Source organism: Sebastes fasciatus, chromosome 12 (assembly GCF_043250625.1).
Source record: "Sebastes fasciatus isolate fSebFas1 chromosome 12, fSebFas1.pri, whole genome shotgun sequence".
Taxonomy (NCBI): Eukaryota; Metazoa; Chordata; class Actinopteri; order Perciformes; family Sebastidae; genus Sebastes; species Sebastes fasciatus.
This window is the reverse complement of record NC_133806.1, coordinates 13,935,041-13,948,403: the sequence shown is the minus strand read 5'-3', so window position 1 is coordinate 13,948,403 and position 13,363 is coordinate 13,935,041. Positions and strand designations below refer to the sequence as shown.

General features: G+C 38.9%; 2 protein-coding genes across 4 annotated transcripts in view; one reads left to right on the top strand and one right to left on the bottom strand.

Moving 5' to 3' along the window:
• ddr1 (discoidin domain receptor tyrosine kinase 1) overlaps positions 1 to 2,242 on the top strand; it is a 47,587-nt gene extending 45,345 nt beyond the window's left edge. For all 3 annotated transcript variants that reach the window (XM_074653242.1, XM_074653243.1, XM_074653244.1), the window contains one exon: positions 205 to 2,242. In XM_074653242.1, coding sequence (XP_074509343.1) covers positions 205 to 345 — 141 coding nt within the window. In that variant the 3' untranslated portion in view covers positions 346 to 2,242. The remainder of the gene's footprint in view (positions 1 to 204) is intronic.
• Positions 2,243 to 2,713: 471 nt separating this feature from the next.
• On the bottom strand, positions 2,714 to 12,501 carry flot1b (flotillin 1b). Its single transcript, XM_074653245.1, has 13 exons — positions 12,367 to 12,501; positions 9,903 to 9,953; positions 9,358 to 9,433; positions 9,072 to 9,162; positions 8,022 to 8,165; positions 7,758 to 7,877; positions 7,225 to 7,320; positions 6,409 to 6,561; positions 6,028 to 6,209; positions 5,835 to 5,880; positions 5,512 to 5,649; positions 4,314 to 4,478; positions 2,714 to 4,228 (listed from the first exon to the last, which is right to left on the bottom strand). Exons 2-13 carry the CDS (start codon positions 9,943 to 9,945, stop codon positions 4,199 to 4,201), a joined length of 1,284 nt encoding a protein of 427 aa, XP_074509346.1. The 5' UTR covers positions 9,946 to 9,953; positions 12,367 to 12,501; the 3' UTR covers positions 2,714 to 4,198.
• Between the last annotated feature and the right edge of the window lie 862 nt (positions 12,502 to 13,363).

Genomic DNA, 13,363 nt, shown 5'->3' with positions numbered 1-13,363 from the left:
TAATTTTTAAATATCACGGTTATTGTCAATACCGGTATAATGTAACACTCCTATTAGTTATAATAAAATAATGATTCATTTAGGTTTTTCTCATATTTACATGTCAGAGTTTAAATCTGGTGGGTTTTATAACACATGAAAAAGGTTTCACTAATAAAAAGGCGCCCACCTTCACACACCGTTCTCCCTCTCTGTCTCTCTCAGGTGTATCTGAGCAGGCCGGCTGTGTGTCCTCAGGGTCTCTACGAGCTCATGTTGAGCTGCTGGAACAGAGACTGCAAGCTCCGCCCGTCCTTCGCCGACATCCACTCCTTTCTCACGGAGGACGCCATGAACATGGTGTAAAAGAGAGAAACACAACGAGGAGAAAAAGGCAACGCTAAAGAGGGGAAAACGTCTCGTACGTTTACGCATCCTTGCTACAGTGGGAAGGCGTGGTGGAGGTGCTGCACAGCAGGGGCTGATGAGAAGGGAGAGGAAGCTGCTCGCTTTTATATTTGTACTTTTTTTGGGGTGGATGGGGCTGAGACACCGCTGGTTCGGTTTGTTTCCAAATCAGAACCCCAAACCCCAAAGGCAAAACTAACCCCAGCTTTAGCCAGGTAAGAGTTCACGGGTGGTGGGTGCAGTCTGCATAGGAACTTTCTCTCTTCTGAGACACTTTAATGCAATGAGGGTTTGTGTGACAGGTTGATTAAGTGCTGTAGAGTTAATAACACAGGAAGCTGCAGAGGCTAAATGACAGGAAATACTCTCAAACTACGACCATAGGAAGCTAGGACATGAACAATTATTAAGTTTTTTATTTATCCATCTCAAATGCTATGTGCCGGGTAACAGGTACACCTACCGTACACATTTGAATCAGTCTAAATCAAGATTACTCCATGTTTCAGCCCCTTTTGCCACAAAAAGTCAGTGAATTGTCAGAGATGGCTGATGGGTAACTTCAGATCTCACCATGTTTGTTGACCCTTCAACCATCCTCTATCTCAACCCCAAAACCTTACATAGAGACCCACATCCACAGCTGTAACTCAAAGTTATTGTGGACCAGACAACAGCAGCATTTCTGCAGTGCAATTACGTCAAGTTTGATCCCAACCACCGACCCCCCATTGTAGTCAAAAAGGCGTTTTTTAACCCCAGAGAAGAACTGTATCCCTGATGCCAAATGGACTTCTCAAAACTGAGAAATTAGGCACAGAAGAGGAGGGTCTGCTGCCGCCGATGATGAGACGTGACCCACAAAAACTGGAACGGCTTTTCCAAGCAGAGAGACGATACTGCCAGCCGAGATGGCAGAGGCCGGAACATCTTCAGATGCGCCTGCTCAGGTGTTTTGGCGTTTTTTTGTGTATCTGGCTGCGACCCAGACACAAAGAAAAAGATGTAAAAATTCCACAACCAGCTGCACTTTAAATCCTACATGCATATCCCTGGCTGCCTTCTCTGTGAGGAGCCTGATATGATTCCGGTCGATGTGGATTCTAACGCATTTCACCTGCAGTGATTTCAGATGTTTACCAACGAACATCTGTCTGCCTTGTTAAATCCTCCCCCTATACAAGGCATCGCCAAACCACGAGATGTAAAATATTATTTAACAAATGGAATGGCACCATCAATTCATCTCATTTTAAAATGTATGACAACCTTTTGTTTCGGTGTGTTGAGACACGTTTTCTCATCGATTAATCAATATTCGCTCATCCAAATGCGTTACTGTACTTTAAAAACACAGTTATACTCAAACAGGGAATTCTGGGAGTCCTGCTTTCAGTGTGAACGTCAACATCAACCTCTGCATTATCCAATGTTAGTACATTAAGCTGACGGCGTTAGAATCAATGCTGTCTACCTTACTGATTGTATAGCACTGTAAATCAGTCCTGAGGTGATCAAGATTATCAAGTAACACATGTTTACTGATTGTGAATGGTTGAGTCATTTTTGATACACTGTAGTTCAACTAATTTCAACATATTTTTATATATTCTGTATGTACTTAGACACTCCTTGATGTCTGATTTCATCCTTTAGTGTCTTTGAGGTTGAGCATAATAGTATGTACATATTTAAAGGACAGAATTGTAATTTCCTTTACTAATATATGGAAAACTCTTTGTTACATTTTGGGGTCTTCTGTATCTCTGTAGAACGCTTGCTACCTTGATGCCATTGTAATTCATTGTTGTCTATTTTTGTAGATGTTTTAATAAAGTTAAACTTTTCAAATAAATCAAGACATGCCCTAGGGCTGTGACTATTGTTTTATTTCCATTATCGATAAATGTAGAGAAATGTACTTCATAATTTCCGAGAGCCTGACTGTGACGTCTTCAAATTGCTTGTTTTGTCCGAGCAACAGTCCAATACCCAAAGATGTTCAACTCACAGTGATATAAAACCAAGAAAAGACGCAAATCTTCACATTTGAGTTTAAGTTTTTCTTGAAAATTGATTGTTGATTGTTTCAGGTTATTAACATTGTTGCTCACATAGAGCATTTCAGAGAGAGGGTGAAAAGCGGTGCTGCAGCACAGCCGGTATGAGAAAAATAAAGCGTTTTTTGAACATTAATGCATACAGTATAAACATGTTCTAGTAGAAACCTAAAATACAGGTAAGTATGCAACTGAAAATGAGCATAATAGGTCCTCTTTAAATGAAGATTGCTTAAATGAAGGGGGAGAAAAAAGACGGCAACAAGTTTCAGTGATTAAACAGTCATTTTAATGTCTACCTCATCTCAGAATATTTCACTACAGATAAATCTCGAATATGTGACTAGTATACAACTTGAAAGCTATGTAATAATTATGTCAACTTGGAAGTACAGACATGCAACAACACATTTTTTAAGGGAAATATTAGTCACAAGATAAATCGACACAAATAGAGACTGATTTGGCTTATCATCTACGGCCGTCGCTAGTGACGGTCAATGGCTTAGGATCAGTTGGGTGTTAGGAAAAAGTCCCTGACAGAGAAGGGTAATAAGTAAAGAAGTCAACTTGACTTGACCTTTGAGTTTTGACCAGGCACTTGGCGGTAACAAAATGCATATGTCTTGGCAGCTGGAAAGCTTTTAACTGCTAGAGAAGAGTCAGAAAAAAGGAGCTCCCGATCAGAGATGCTGAACTTATTCAACGCCATCCAACATGCAAGAGCTAAAATCTGTCAAAGTCTGTAATACTCGGAATCACATTATCATGGAAAGTCAGTACACCATATAAAAGAACAAAAATCATAATAGAATCTCTCATAATTCAGTTTAAACTCCAGACAGCAAGCACATTGAAGCAGCAGGCAGGTTAGTTGGTTAATAGGGGATGCTCCTTCTTTACTCTTGTCATATAAAGACCAAGACTCCAGAAGACACTGCAGCAGAGTGAAAAGTCAACGACATGTTTTCCACCACAGCAGACTTTCATTACTTTCAACAGGAAACCCCTTCAGTTCGTTCCCATCAACCACTTCCTCCCCCTTCACTCTGAAACACAAAGATGATCTTTCCACTGATGTGATTTTGGGCTAGTCGGTTATTACAAAAGAGACGTGGCGTAAACTATCAACATCCCAACGTCTCTTTATAACGGACGAGTGGATAACGCAACATGAGGCTAGGTTGTCAATTCTACAGAACTACAATGGTAGCGACGATTCGTCCACACACAAAACTATGAGGTGATGCTGTGATAAAGAGCTCAGCATCATTTACTGAATTGAAAGGCACTAAACTACAGCCAAAAAAAATTCTACATTAGTAGAAGTTAAAAAACTGATGTCATTTGATTGACCAAATCCCTATGCAGAGAAAACGAGGCTGGTTGCAGTTAAGTACAAAACAAATTGCATATAAAACAATAAAGACAGGAAATCCTACTTGGAGGCTTTTGTCTCCTGGTAAAAAAAAATAGCTTCATTAATAATTGTATCTGCTTTTGCCGTCACTCACAGCAGAAAAGTACAACCGATCAGAAACATAAGGAACCAAATAATGAATGATGAAAAATGACATTTAGATGGAGGAGGAACATGAAAAAGAGACACAGATGCATGCACACAGGTGCTCAAACAAGACTACGGTGCTGCAGCGTCATTACAGTGATTATAGGCACAAGGAGGAGATGTGGAGCTCCGAGTCTGAATATTAGTGACACCTCTCCTGATTACTTCTTCTCTCCCTCTCTTCTTAAAGGACAAGGGCGGGCGTTAGTCCAACCTGCAAAGTCAATGAGAGAAACATGAGATACCCGCAGCAGTCGTTCTGTCTCACATCTGTCTTTCACACAAACTCTACAGCTTACCTGGGAGATGCGGATGCCGGTGAGTTTCTCCACAGCGGCGGGCAGCCTGGTCATGATATCTAGCACCTCTCCAGTGAGTTTGGCTGCTCCCACCTCTGAGCCGCCGCTGGACACCATCGTGATCTTCTGAGCCGCGCACAGCGGCCTACTGATCTCCTCCGCCATCTGTAGGATGAGAGAGAACAGAGGCATTAATGCAGTGAAACGGGGAGGACAGTGAAAATTTAGGAAGACAACATTTGAAGAAATTATAATCAATCCAACATAATGTATGTGATTGGATTTAACAGAGTAAAGGAGGGCGAAATGGCAACGTTTTGACTTTTTATAACTGAACATTTTTTAAGAAATTGCCAAAATATTCGGAAGCAAACGAGAACCTTTTCTTGAACTGAAGAAAGCCGTGTGTGATATTGAGAGCCACGCAACTTCACTCCAACAAGGAAGAGGAATTAAAAAAAAAACTAATTCCATATTTTGTTTGAAATCTTTAAAAGGCCTTTAAGTTGCTCAATGATAAAATAATAATATATTTTTTTGTTCAGTGGTTGTGGGTGGATATAATAAAAAATTGGATGTAAGAAATATTTAATTTTATTTTTTGTTTAATTTTGTTGATTATATGACTTTTGTATTTGCTTTCAATGCTTATTGAGGGGAGATTCCTTCTATAAGCCCTGTGGGTTTTTTTTTAATCTCACCTGCACAACTTATCTTCTTTTGTTGTCATATTTCTGCTGCTTTGCTTTATTGTGCAAACAAATAAGTCTCTCAATCATAAAATAAGTTTAGTGTGCTAAAAAATGAAAATAATTCCCAAATGAATAGGAACAAATTAACTTAATATAAATTAATCATGTGTAGCTAAATTACTGTGAAATAAAAGTGAAGCAAGTGGAAAGGCGAACAGAATAATAATTATTAAAAAATAGATATATTTGCTGTCAAATGAAAAAAAAAAAATACATTACAATAAAATCAGACTAATACCAGGGTATTCTATAATGAGGTCATGCTGTGGTACCAACAGCAATTCCACTGAGTGATTAAAAAAACCCAGAGGTGGCAACTTTTGTTAGAGCAAAGCCGTACAAATGGTCACACATAGTTTGCAAGGTTTGATAATCACACAGTATTTCATCACACAGCTCATACGTTTATCTTCATTTATTCATTCATCCATAAGAGTCAGACTGACCAGTGGCAGTTTCTCCAGCAGCATGTCCACCATGGCTCCATCTTTGTACTGCTGGAAGGCCTCTGCTTTCTTGGCCATCTGCTCGGCGTCAGCGCGGCCCTTAGCCTCCACAGCAAAAGCCTCTGCTTCGCCCCTCATCTATATAGACACACACACACACATAGACATACTGTAAATGTTAAAATTATAAGTGTACAGGATTACAACATCTGGAAGTAATAATGTTTTGTATATGTGATATAGTGAACAGACAGGGAGGGAGAAGCGGAAATGAGATTATGAGAGTATTTTCAGAAAAACAGGAAACACGCGGCAGGACTCACTCTGATGGACTCGGCCTCTGCTTCAGCCTCCATGATGAGCTGCAGGCTGCCGGGAGTGAAGACAGATTGTTTAACTGTTTTAAGTGATTTCATATTTAATTTTGTCCCTCTCGGTGCTGTTCGGATGCACATCACTTGATTTCTGTGTGTTTTACAGATGTTCAACTCTCAGTGTTACGGCTCTAGCACTCACCGAGACGCCTCAGCCAGCCTCTCCAGTCTGTATTTCTCCGCCTCTGCAGGCTTCTTCACTTTGGCCTCCAGCTCCTTCTCCTTGCGGATGATCTCCTGCTCCTGCAGTGTAATCTGCTGCGTCCGCTCCACCACCTGAATCTGCATCGTCTCCTCCTCGATGCGCTGCTTGGTCTTGGCCACCTGGACGAGGGAAGCACAGGAAAAAGGTAAATTCCAACACCACTCGGCCTTCTATCGCTGAAAAGTAATCGGGTATCATCTACAATCTGGATTTAGTCGTATTGGTAAAACTCAACCAGCCAGCCTAATAAAATGTGTGGAGCAAACACATTAAACTTAAAGCAATTCACAGCTCAGAAGATCAGACCATGAACTGTACCTGAAGCTGATAGGCCATCTCTGACTCAGCCTTCTTGGTGTTGACCTCAACATCATAGGCCGCCTTTTTCAGCTCGTAGTCTCTCTGGGCTTTTGCCATCTCAATCTCGTTCTTGTACTGAGCGGAAACCTTCTCCTGCATGGCGTGGGCCTCCTGTACAGAGAACGTAGCAGGACAGAAACAGAGGAGTTTTGGTATTTCTTTTCAAATCAAGGATTATTCTCATTTGCAGATTATCCATATGAGCACATAGAAGAGCTGAGTATCGTTTGTTTACCATTACCAATACCAATACCCTTAAAGTGATACCAAGAGAGTACTTCATTCAATACTAGGGGTGTAATGGTACACAAAATTCACGGTTCGGTATTGTACCTCAGTTTTGAGGTCACGGTTCGGTACGTTTTCGGTACAATAGGGAAAACAAATAAAATGCAAAAAGAAAAAAATTATTTGTTTTGATAATTATAATATTCTACAGTTACTCATTAGCCATAATTCATACTTTAACAGTTAAGGGACTCAAATACTGAAAGGATGTCGCAGACCGAACGGACCGTCCTGTACCGAACGGTTCAATACAATTACACGTACTGTTACACCCCTATTCAATACACATCATGTGAATGGAAGCGGTGTGTGTGGCCCACTGGCTACTTAATTGCCGCCGCAAAGCACAGTGCTCATACAGCGGTTACTGCAGGTATCGTTTGACTGGAGAAGTTTCGATACTACTCGGTACTGGCTTATTTTGTATTATATAAAGCCAGCCGTAGCACATAGGCAGAGTGTCAGGGATGAAGAAAGAAGCTTTACCCTCATGACAGAATCTCTTTTGTACTGAGCCTCTCCAATCCTGGCATCCTTCTGCACCTGGGCTGTTCTGGCTTTACCCAGGGAGTGTAGGTAGTCCTGCAAGAGAGAGACAGAGACAGAGAGACGGAGACAGAGAGATGGGAACAGAGAGACAGAGACAGGGGGAAACAGTGACAGTCAACTATGAGACAACACACAGCTCGCAGTAAAAAGGAAGGTAGTGCATTAGCCAAACAAATACAAGAGATGGTGTGGTTACCACTGAAGCACTTAGGCCTAATTCATCACTAATGTAAAGAGCAGTTGGGGGTCTGCTGAGTCGGAGACAGTGCATCAATACCAATCAGTTAAATGCATTACTGTAAAAGAGGACATCATACAAGGCTAAAAGCTTTCATATAAAAAAAACTTTCAGGCTCACAGTGACACAGTGACAGATTCCTGCTGCTCCAGGAATTCATGTTTGGTGTTTTGATTGTCAGCTTTTTGTCATTAGCACTGGCAGAAAATGAACCCAAACAGACATAAAGTACCTGATCATCATGAACATCTTTGAGAGTGTAGCTGACGACACCAATTCCCATGTTGACCAAGTCAGAGGAGGCCACCTTATAGACCTGCTCGGAGAACTTCTTACGGTCCTGGTAGATCTCCTGTAGACAAAGAGAGATGTGTTCATAGTTGGGCATTCAATTAGTGGTAAAGTTAGTGATAAGTCATGCACATAAAACCTCTGAACAATCTTTTATGGGAGGAAAATGTGAAGCAAATCCATTTGACGAGGTCAGTAAACCAACCTCCACAGTCAAATGGGCGATGATGGCTCTCTGGTGTCCCTCCAGTGTTTCCAGAGCAATCTGGGCGATCTCAATCTCAGACTTGCCCATGAACATTTGACAGGCTGTGGCCAACATCTCTTTGTTCTGGCCCTGGATCTTCACCTGGAAAAAGACAGGAAAACGAAAGGTGAAAAAGCGAGTTGGACATGAAATACACAGTTTTCAACAGCAAAAATCCGGCATTATCAGACTTTAAATTTACAATTTACTAGTCAGTAGCACAAAAATGTAAAGATGCCACAGTCAGATGTTCTTTTTCTTTTTTCTTTTGCAAAACCATGCAGCTTCCTTTACAAATAACCATCAACTCACTAAATTCTTTTCCCGATGGGGCGTCCCATTGATCCTCTCCATCGGGCCTGAGTAGTTTCCCTTTCCCTTGTTTACTAACAGTAAATAACCTTCTAATCTCTACATGCATTCATATGCAGAACATGTAGGCAACTACATGTTCTGCAAGCTTTCTGGTTTTCTGTTTGTAGTCGTAGTATTGACCATGATTTTATTGTAGTAGTATTTATTGTAGTATTGATCACGTTTTAGCAGGCTTTGGTTGAACGCAGTTAAACAGTCCGTGTGGAGACACGGAAGACACCGGAACCCCAGAAATATAGCCCCTTGCCGATAGCCGATGGGTTCCGAGATTGAAAACCTTCAAACTGAACATGCATGATGTGGGTTTTATATATAGTACTGATGAGCCTTGTGTACTTGCAAAAATATTTACACTAGTTTAATTTGCTTTTGTTCCTATATTTTGTATTTTCAATGTAATCACACTCTAGTTACTTGTTCCCATCCACTCGTACTGTAAATCCTTCATTAATCAGTCATACAGAGAGCATCAGGTCTGTATGTGCAAGAGCCGATTTCTGTGTTGCTTTTAAATAGCCGCTGATCATCATGCCTACCTTTTGGTGTCTAACTGTCTGTGAAAAATATTTTTAATCTATTATAATAACTGTTTTGTTGAAACATGCACAGCGTTTTGACTCAATTTAAGCATACCTGTGCAATGCCAGTGACAGAGATAGGGACGCCGTGACGGGTGTAGACTTTGTCACTCTTCACATTTAGAGTCAGGGTGTTGAGCGTGATTCTGAGAAGCAAAAGAGAGAGACAGAGGAAATTAAGTCAATTATCAACCAGAAAAAACAATTTTCCAAGCAGACTGGTAATGAATACAGCATTCAGAACAGACACGTCTCTTCTGTCAACATTCATTTCCCTAGTTAGCTGACCAATACAAAAAATCAGGCAGGTATGAGAAACAAGAGATTGAAAATAGGATCACCTCTGGATCTTCTGAATACATGGAAGGACAAACACTCTTCCTCCAGCAATCATCAGAGGAGGAGAACGGCCAAAGCCTGGATGGAAAGAGGGGAGGGGAGAACACATAACATAAACAGCACACCACCATTCACTAACATACAGCTAGTTGTTCATATAGAGCAACTGGATTCAGGATATAGTTCAACTTGCAACCCTGTATTACAACAAGATGAATATAAAGCTATTTAGTCATGACAGCTTGAGAGTGCACGTTACAGCAAAGTGGAAAATTCCCAGTTCACCCCAAACTGCCTCTAAGTGTTGCTCAACATCTTATCACAAGACATGTGATGATTAAATCACATGACACTGGTCCACTATAAACAAATCATGTCTCATTTTATTACAGGGTTATTATGACTCATCACGTAGTACAGTGACCTCCCAGGACGTTTGAAACAATATTACATCAACATGGAGGCAGGATGCTTTCTAAACATCCTGCGTTATAGTGAGAAATAATGTTAATAATGTAGGCAAAAGAAATCAATGCAAATATCTTACCAGACACCACCATGGCTTCATTGGGTCCACACGTGTAAAACATCTTGATTCCTGATTTGAGGCCAAACAAATGAAAGCAAAACCTTGTCAAAGTATGGACATACAGTTAGCTAAGGAAAAGACAGCATCGTTGTTTCTTGGATATCACTGGGGTGTATTTCGGTTGTAAAAAAAATAAATAAACTGGATACCAAAGTATAATTTTATTTCTGTGTTGTAAAGAACATGCACTACTGCTCAATGGTCAAAAACAATATTATAGTTTTATGACAGAATCAAACACTATTTCCTGTGTTGAACCTTAAAGGTCCCATATTATAAAAAAGTGAGATTTTCATATTTTGTTTATTATAAAGCAGGCTTAAGTCCTATATAAATACTCTGTAAGTATCGAAACACTAAATCCTGAGGGAAATACACACAGCCCGTATTCAGAAACTCTGCATTTGAAACAAGCTGTCAGGATTTCTGCCCATTCGTGATGTCACAAATATACAATATTTAGACCCCTGACACAATTTTAAACGTAAACATTCTAAATGTGTCCCAGTTTATTCCTGGTTGCAGTGGATGTGAATGTCATCAGCTGACAGGAAGTACACATGAACCCAAGCTGTTGCCTAGCAACGCAATTCTATTGTAATTCTGTCAAAATGCGCTAAAACGGAGTGTCTCAGACAGAGGGTGATTACAGGTATATTCAGGCTGAAAGTATGAGGAAAATAAAGTTTTTTTTGATCATAACAGCATATAAACATGTTCTAGTAGAAACACAAAATATAAGTATGAACCTGAAAATGAGCATAATATTGCACCTTTAACGTTACTTAGGCAAATGCCCTTAGTTGTTTCCACCACTGTATATAATAAATTATAACACTCTTAAAGATGCAAATTCTGCACGAATACTTCCTACATTTGATAAGTACATTTTGGTGTCACTTCCGCAATTTTATTCATGTAAAATGTTGTATGCAAGACTTTTACTTGTAATTGAGTATTATTACATTATTGAATTGCTACTACACACATTTTATTCCTCGATAGTAGTGTTTTTTGTACCTGGCAACCACAATTCAATTCAATTCAATTCAATTCAAACTTTATTGCAGACTCAAAGTCCAGATAAGAAAAAAGAAAACAATACATTACATATAATACATTACAATAAGTATAATTATCTCAAGAGTTTGTTATTGGATTGATGGATTGTTTGGGTTGTAAAGACAGTCAAGAGTGTGGTAATAACTCAGAGGCTACAACTGGCATATGTCTCTGTCAATCACTGAAGCCAAACCCTTAATTAAAGCTTCCTAATCTCATATTACACAGAGAACCAGACTGCTCCACCCACTCCAAACAACCCCAACACAAAGCAGTGGAGTCGGTTTGACAATAACCTGTTCCCCTTTAACGAGCAATGTTTCGTCGAATATGAGTTATAACAGGAAAAAACACTTCAGTGCTTCAGCAGCATGTAAACATGTTCCAGTAGAAACACAAAATACAAGTATGAACCTGAAAATGAGCATAATATGGGACCTTTAAATGCATCTTACATTGATGGCACCACAATGAAAATATTGACAAATATTGTATATTTGTGACGTCACAAATGGACAGAAATCCTGACAGCTTGTTTCAAATGCAGAGTTTCTGAAGAGTTCCCTGTGGATTGAGTGTTTCGATACTTTCACAGTATTTATATAGGACTTAAGCCTGCTTTATAATAAAAAAACATGAAAATCTCACTTTTTTATAATATGGGACCTTTAAGAGTGTTATATTTATTATATACAGTGGTGGAAAACAACTAAGGACATTTGCCTAAGTAACGTTAATGTACTTAAGTAGAATCTTGATATATTTGTACTTTGAGTATTCTTATTTTATTTTTAATTGTATTTAATAATTATTCATTTTAATTTATTTTTTATTTTAATTTATTTTTAAATTAATTTTCTACCTCATAATTCTACCTCACTACATTTATTTGAGATCAATAACAAGTTGCTTCACAGATTAGAAATACTCCCTAAAAAAGCTTTATAATAAAAAAACATGAAAATCTCACTTTGTTATAATAATATGGGACCTTTAATTAAAGCTTCCTTATCTAATATGACAGAGAGAACCAGGGTGCTCCTCCCACCACAAACAACCCCCAATACAAAGCAGGCCAGCCGGTTTAACAATAACCTGTTCAACCTTAACGAGCAATGAGTCGTATATATGAGTTATAACAACATAAACACCTCTGTGCTCAAACAATAACATCAGATGTTCAGTAGATTAAATGTAAAAACCGAATAACGGCCTGCAGACTGAGGCTAGCTCGCCTGCTATGCTGACGGTAACGTCACTAATGTTACGCCTGTAGAAAACAGTCCATCGTTTAGCTTTATACCGCAGCTATTAACTACAACTAAGCGATGTAATAACTGGTTGTTCAGGTTTAACTTACCGAGATGCGGTCAATGTAAAAAGCAATCCTGTTAAATGGATGTGTTGCTACGGTCAGTCACTAAGCTGCTTTCCGTCAACTGGAATGGTAGAAATGTGTTGTAAGAAGAAGGAGAGGGGGAAGTCTGCAGTGACGTAGTGACCACGCCCATCATCACTACACTAGTGACGTCTCTATGTCGTCATCTAGTGGTGGATAGTGGTAACTGCACCTTCACTGCACTTGTTTATTTTGTTTATTTGTTTTGCACAGTTTAAGACTATACAACATAACAAAAAAATAAATGAATAAGATACAGTGCAGGAAGAGGCAAAAAAAAACACTGGGCTTATCTGGAGCCTTCACCTAGAGACAAGATTAATATAAAGACATAATATGACTACATAATAGTGATAACAAACAATTAGGACAAGATATATATAATAACAATAACAATACAGTAAATATATTTTTAAAAAAACAAGTGTGTGTGTGTGTGTGTGTGTGTGTGTGTGTGTGTGTTGCGTGGAAGTGTATGTTTAGTGTTTGTGAGGAGGATATTGATTTAAATATCTATAAAGACTAACCAAACACTCTGTCTATCTATCTATCTATCTATCTATCTATCTATCTGTCTATCTGTCTGTCTGTCTGTCTGTCTGTCTATCTGTCTATCTATCTATCTATCTATCTATCTATCTATCTATCTATCTATCTATCATTATATTATGAGGTGGAAGAAGTATTCAGACCTTTTACTTAGCATAAGTAAAAGTAGAAATATCACTGTCTAGAAATACTCTGTTATAAGTAAAAGTACTGCATTTATAAATTTACTTAAGTAAAAGTAGGCTATGTAAGTATTAGTATAAAAATATACTTAAAGTACCAAAAGTAAAAGTACACTCATTATCAGAATAATATATACTGTATATATATATATTTCAGTTGAGTAAAATATACATTTAGTTGAAGTAATTTGAATGCAATATAATATCAAGAATTTTGAAACCAGTTT

Coding starts and splice junctions, on each gene's coding strand:
- flot1b (XM_074653245.1), bottom strand. CDS start 9,945: ATGTTTTACACGTGTGGACCCAATGAAGCCATGGTGGTGTCTG. Junction 5,650..5,834: donor CAGAGGCCGAGTCCATCAGA/GTGAGTCCTGCC, acceptor GTGTCTATATAG/ATGAGGGGCGAAGCAGAGGC. Junction 4,479..5,511: donor TGCTGGAGAAACTGCCACTG/GTCAGTCTGACT, acceptor CTCATCCTACAG/ATGGCGGAGGAGATCAGTAG.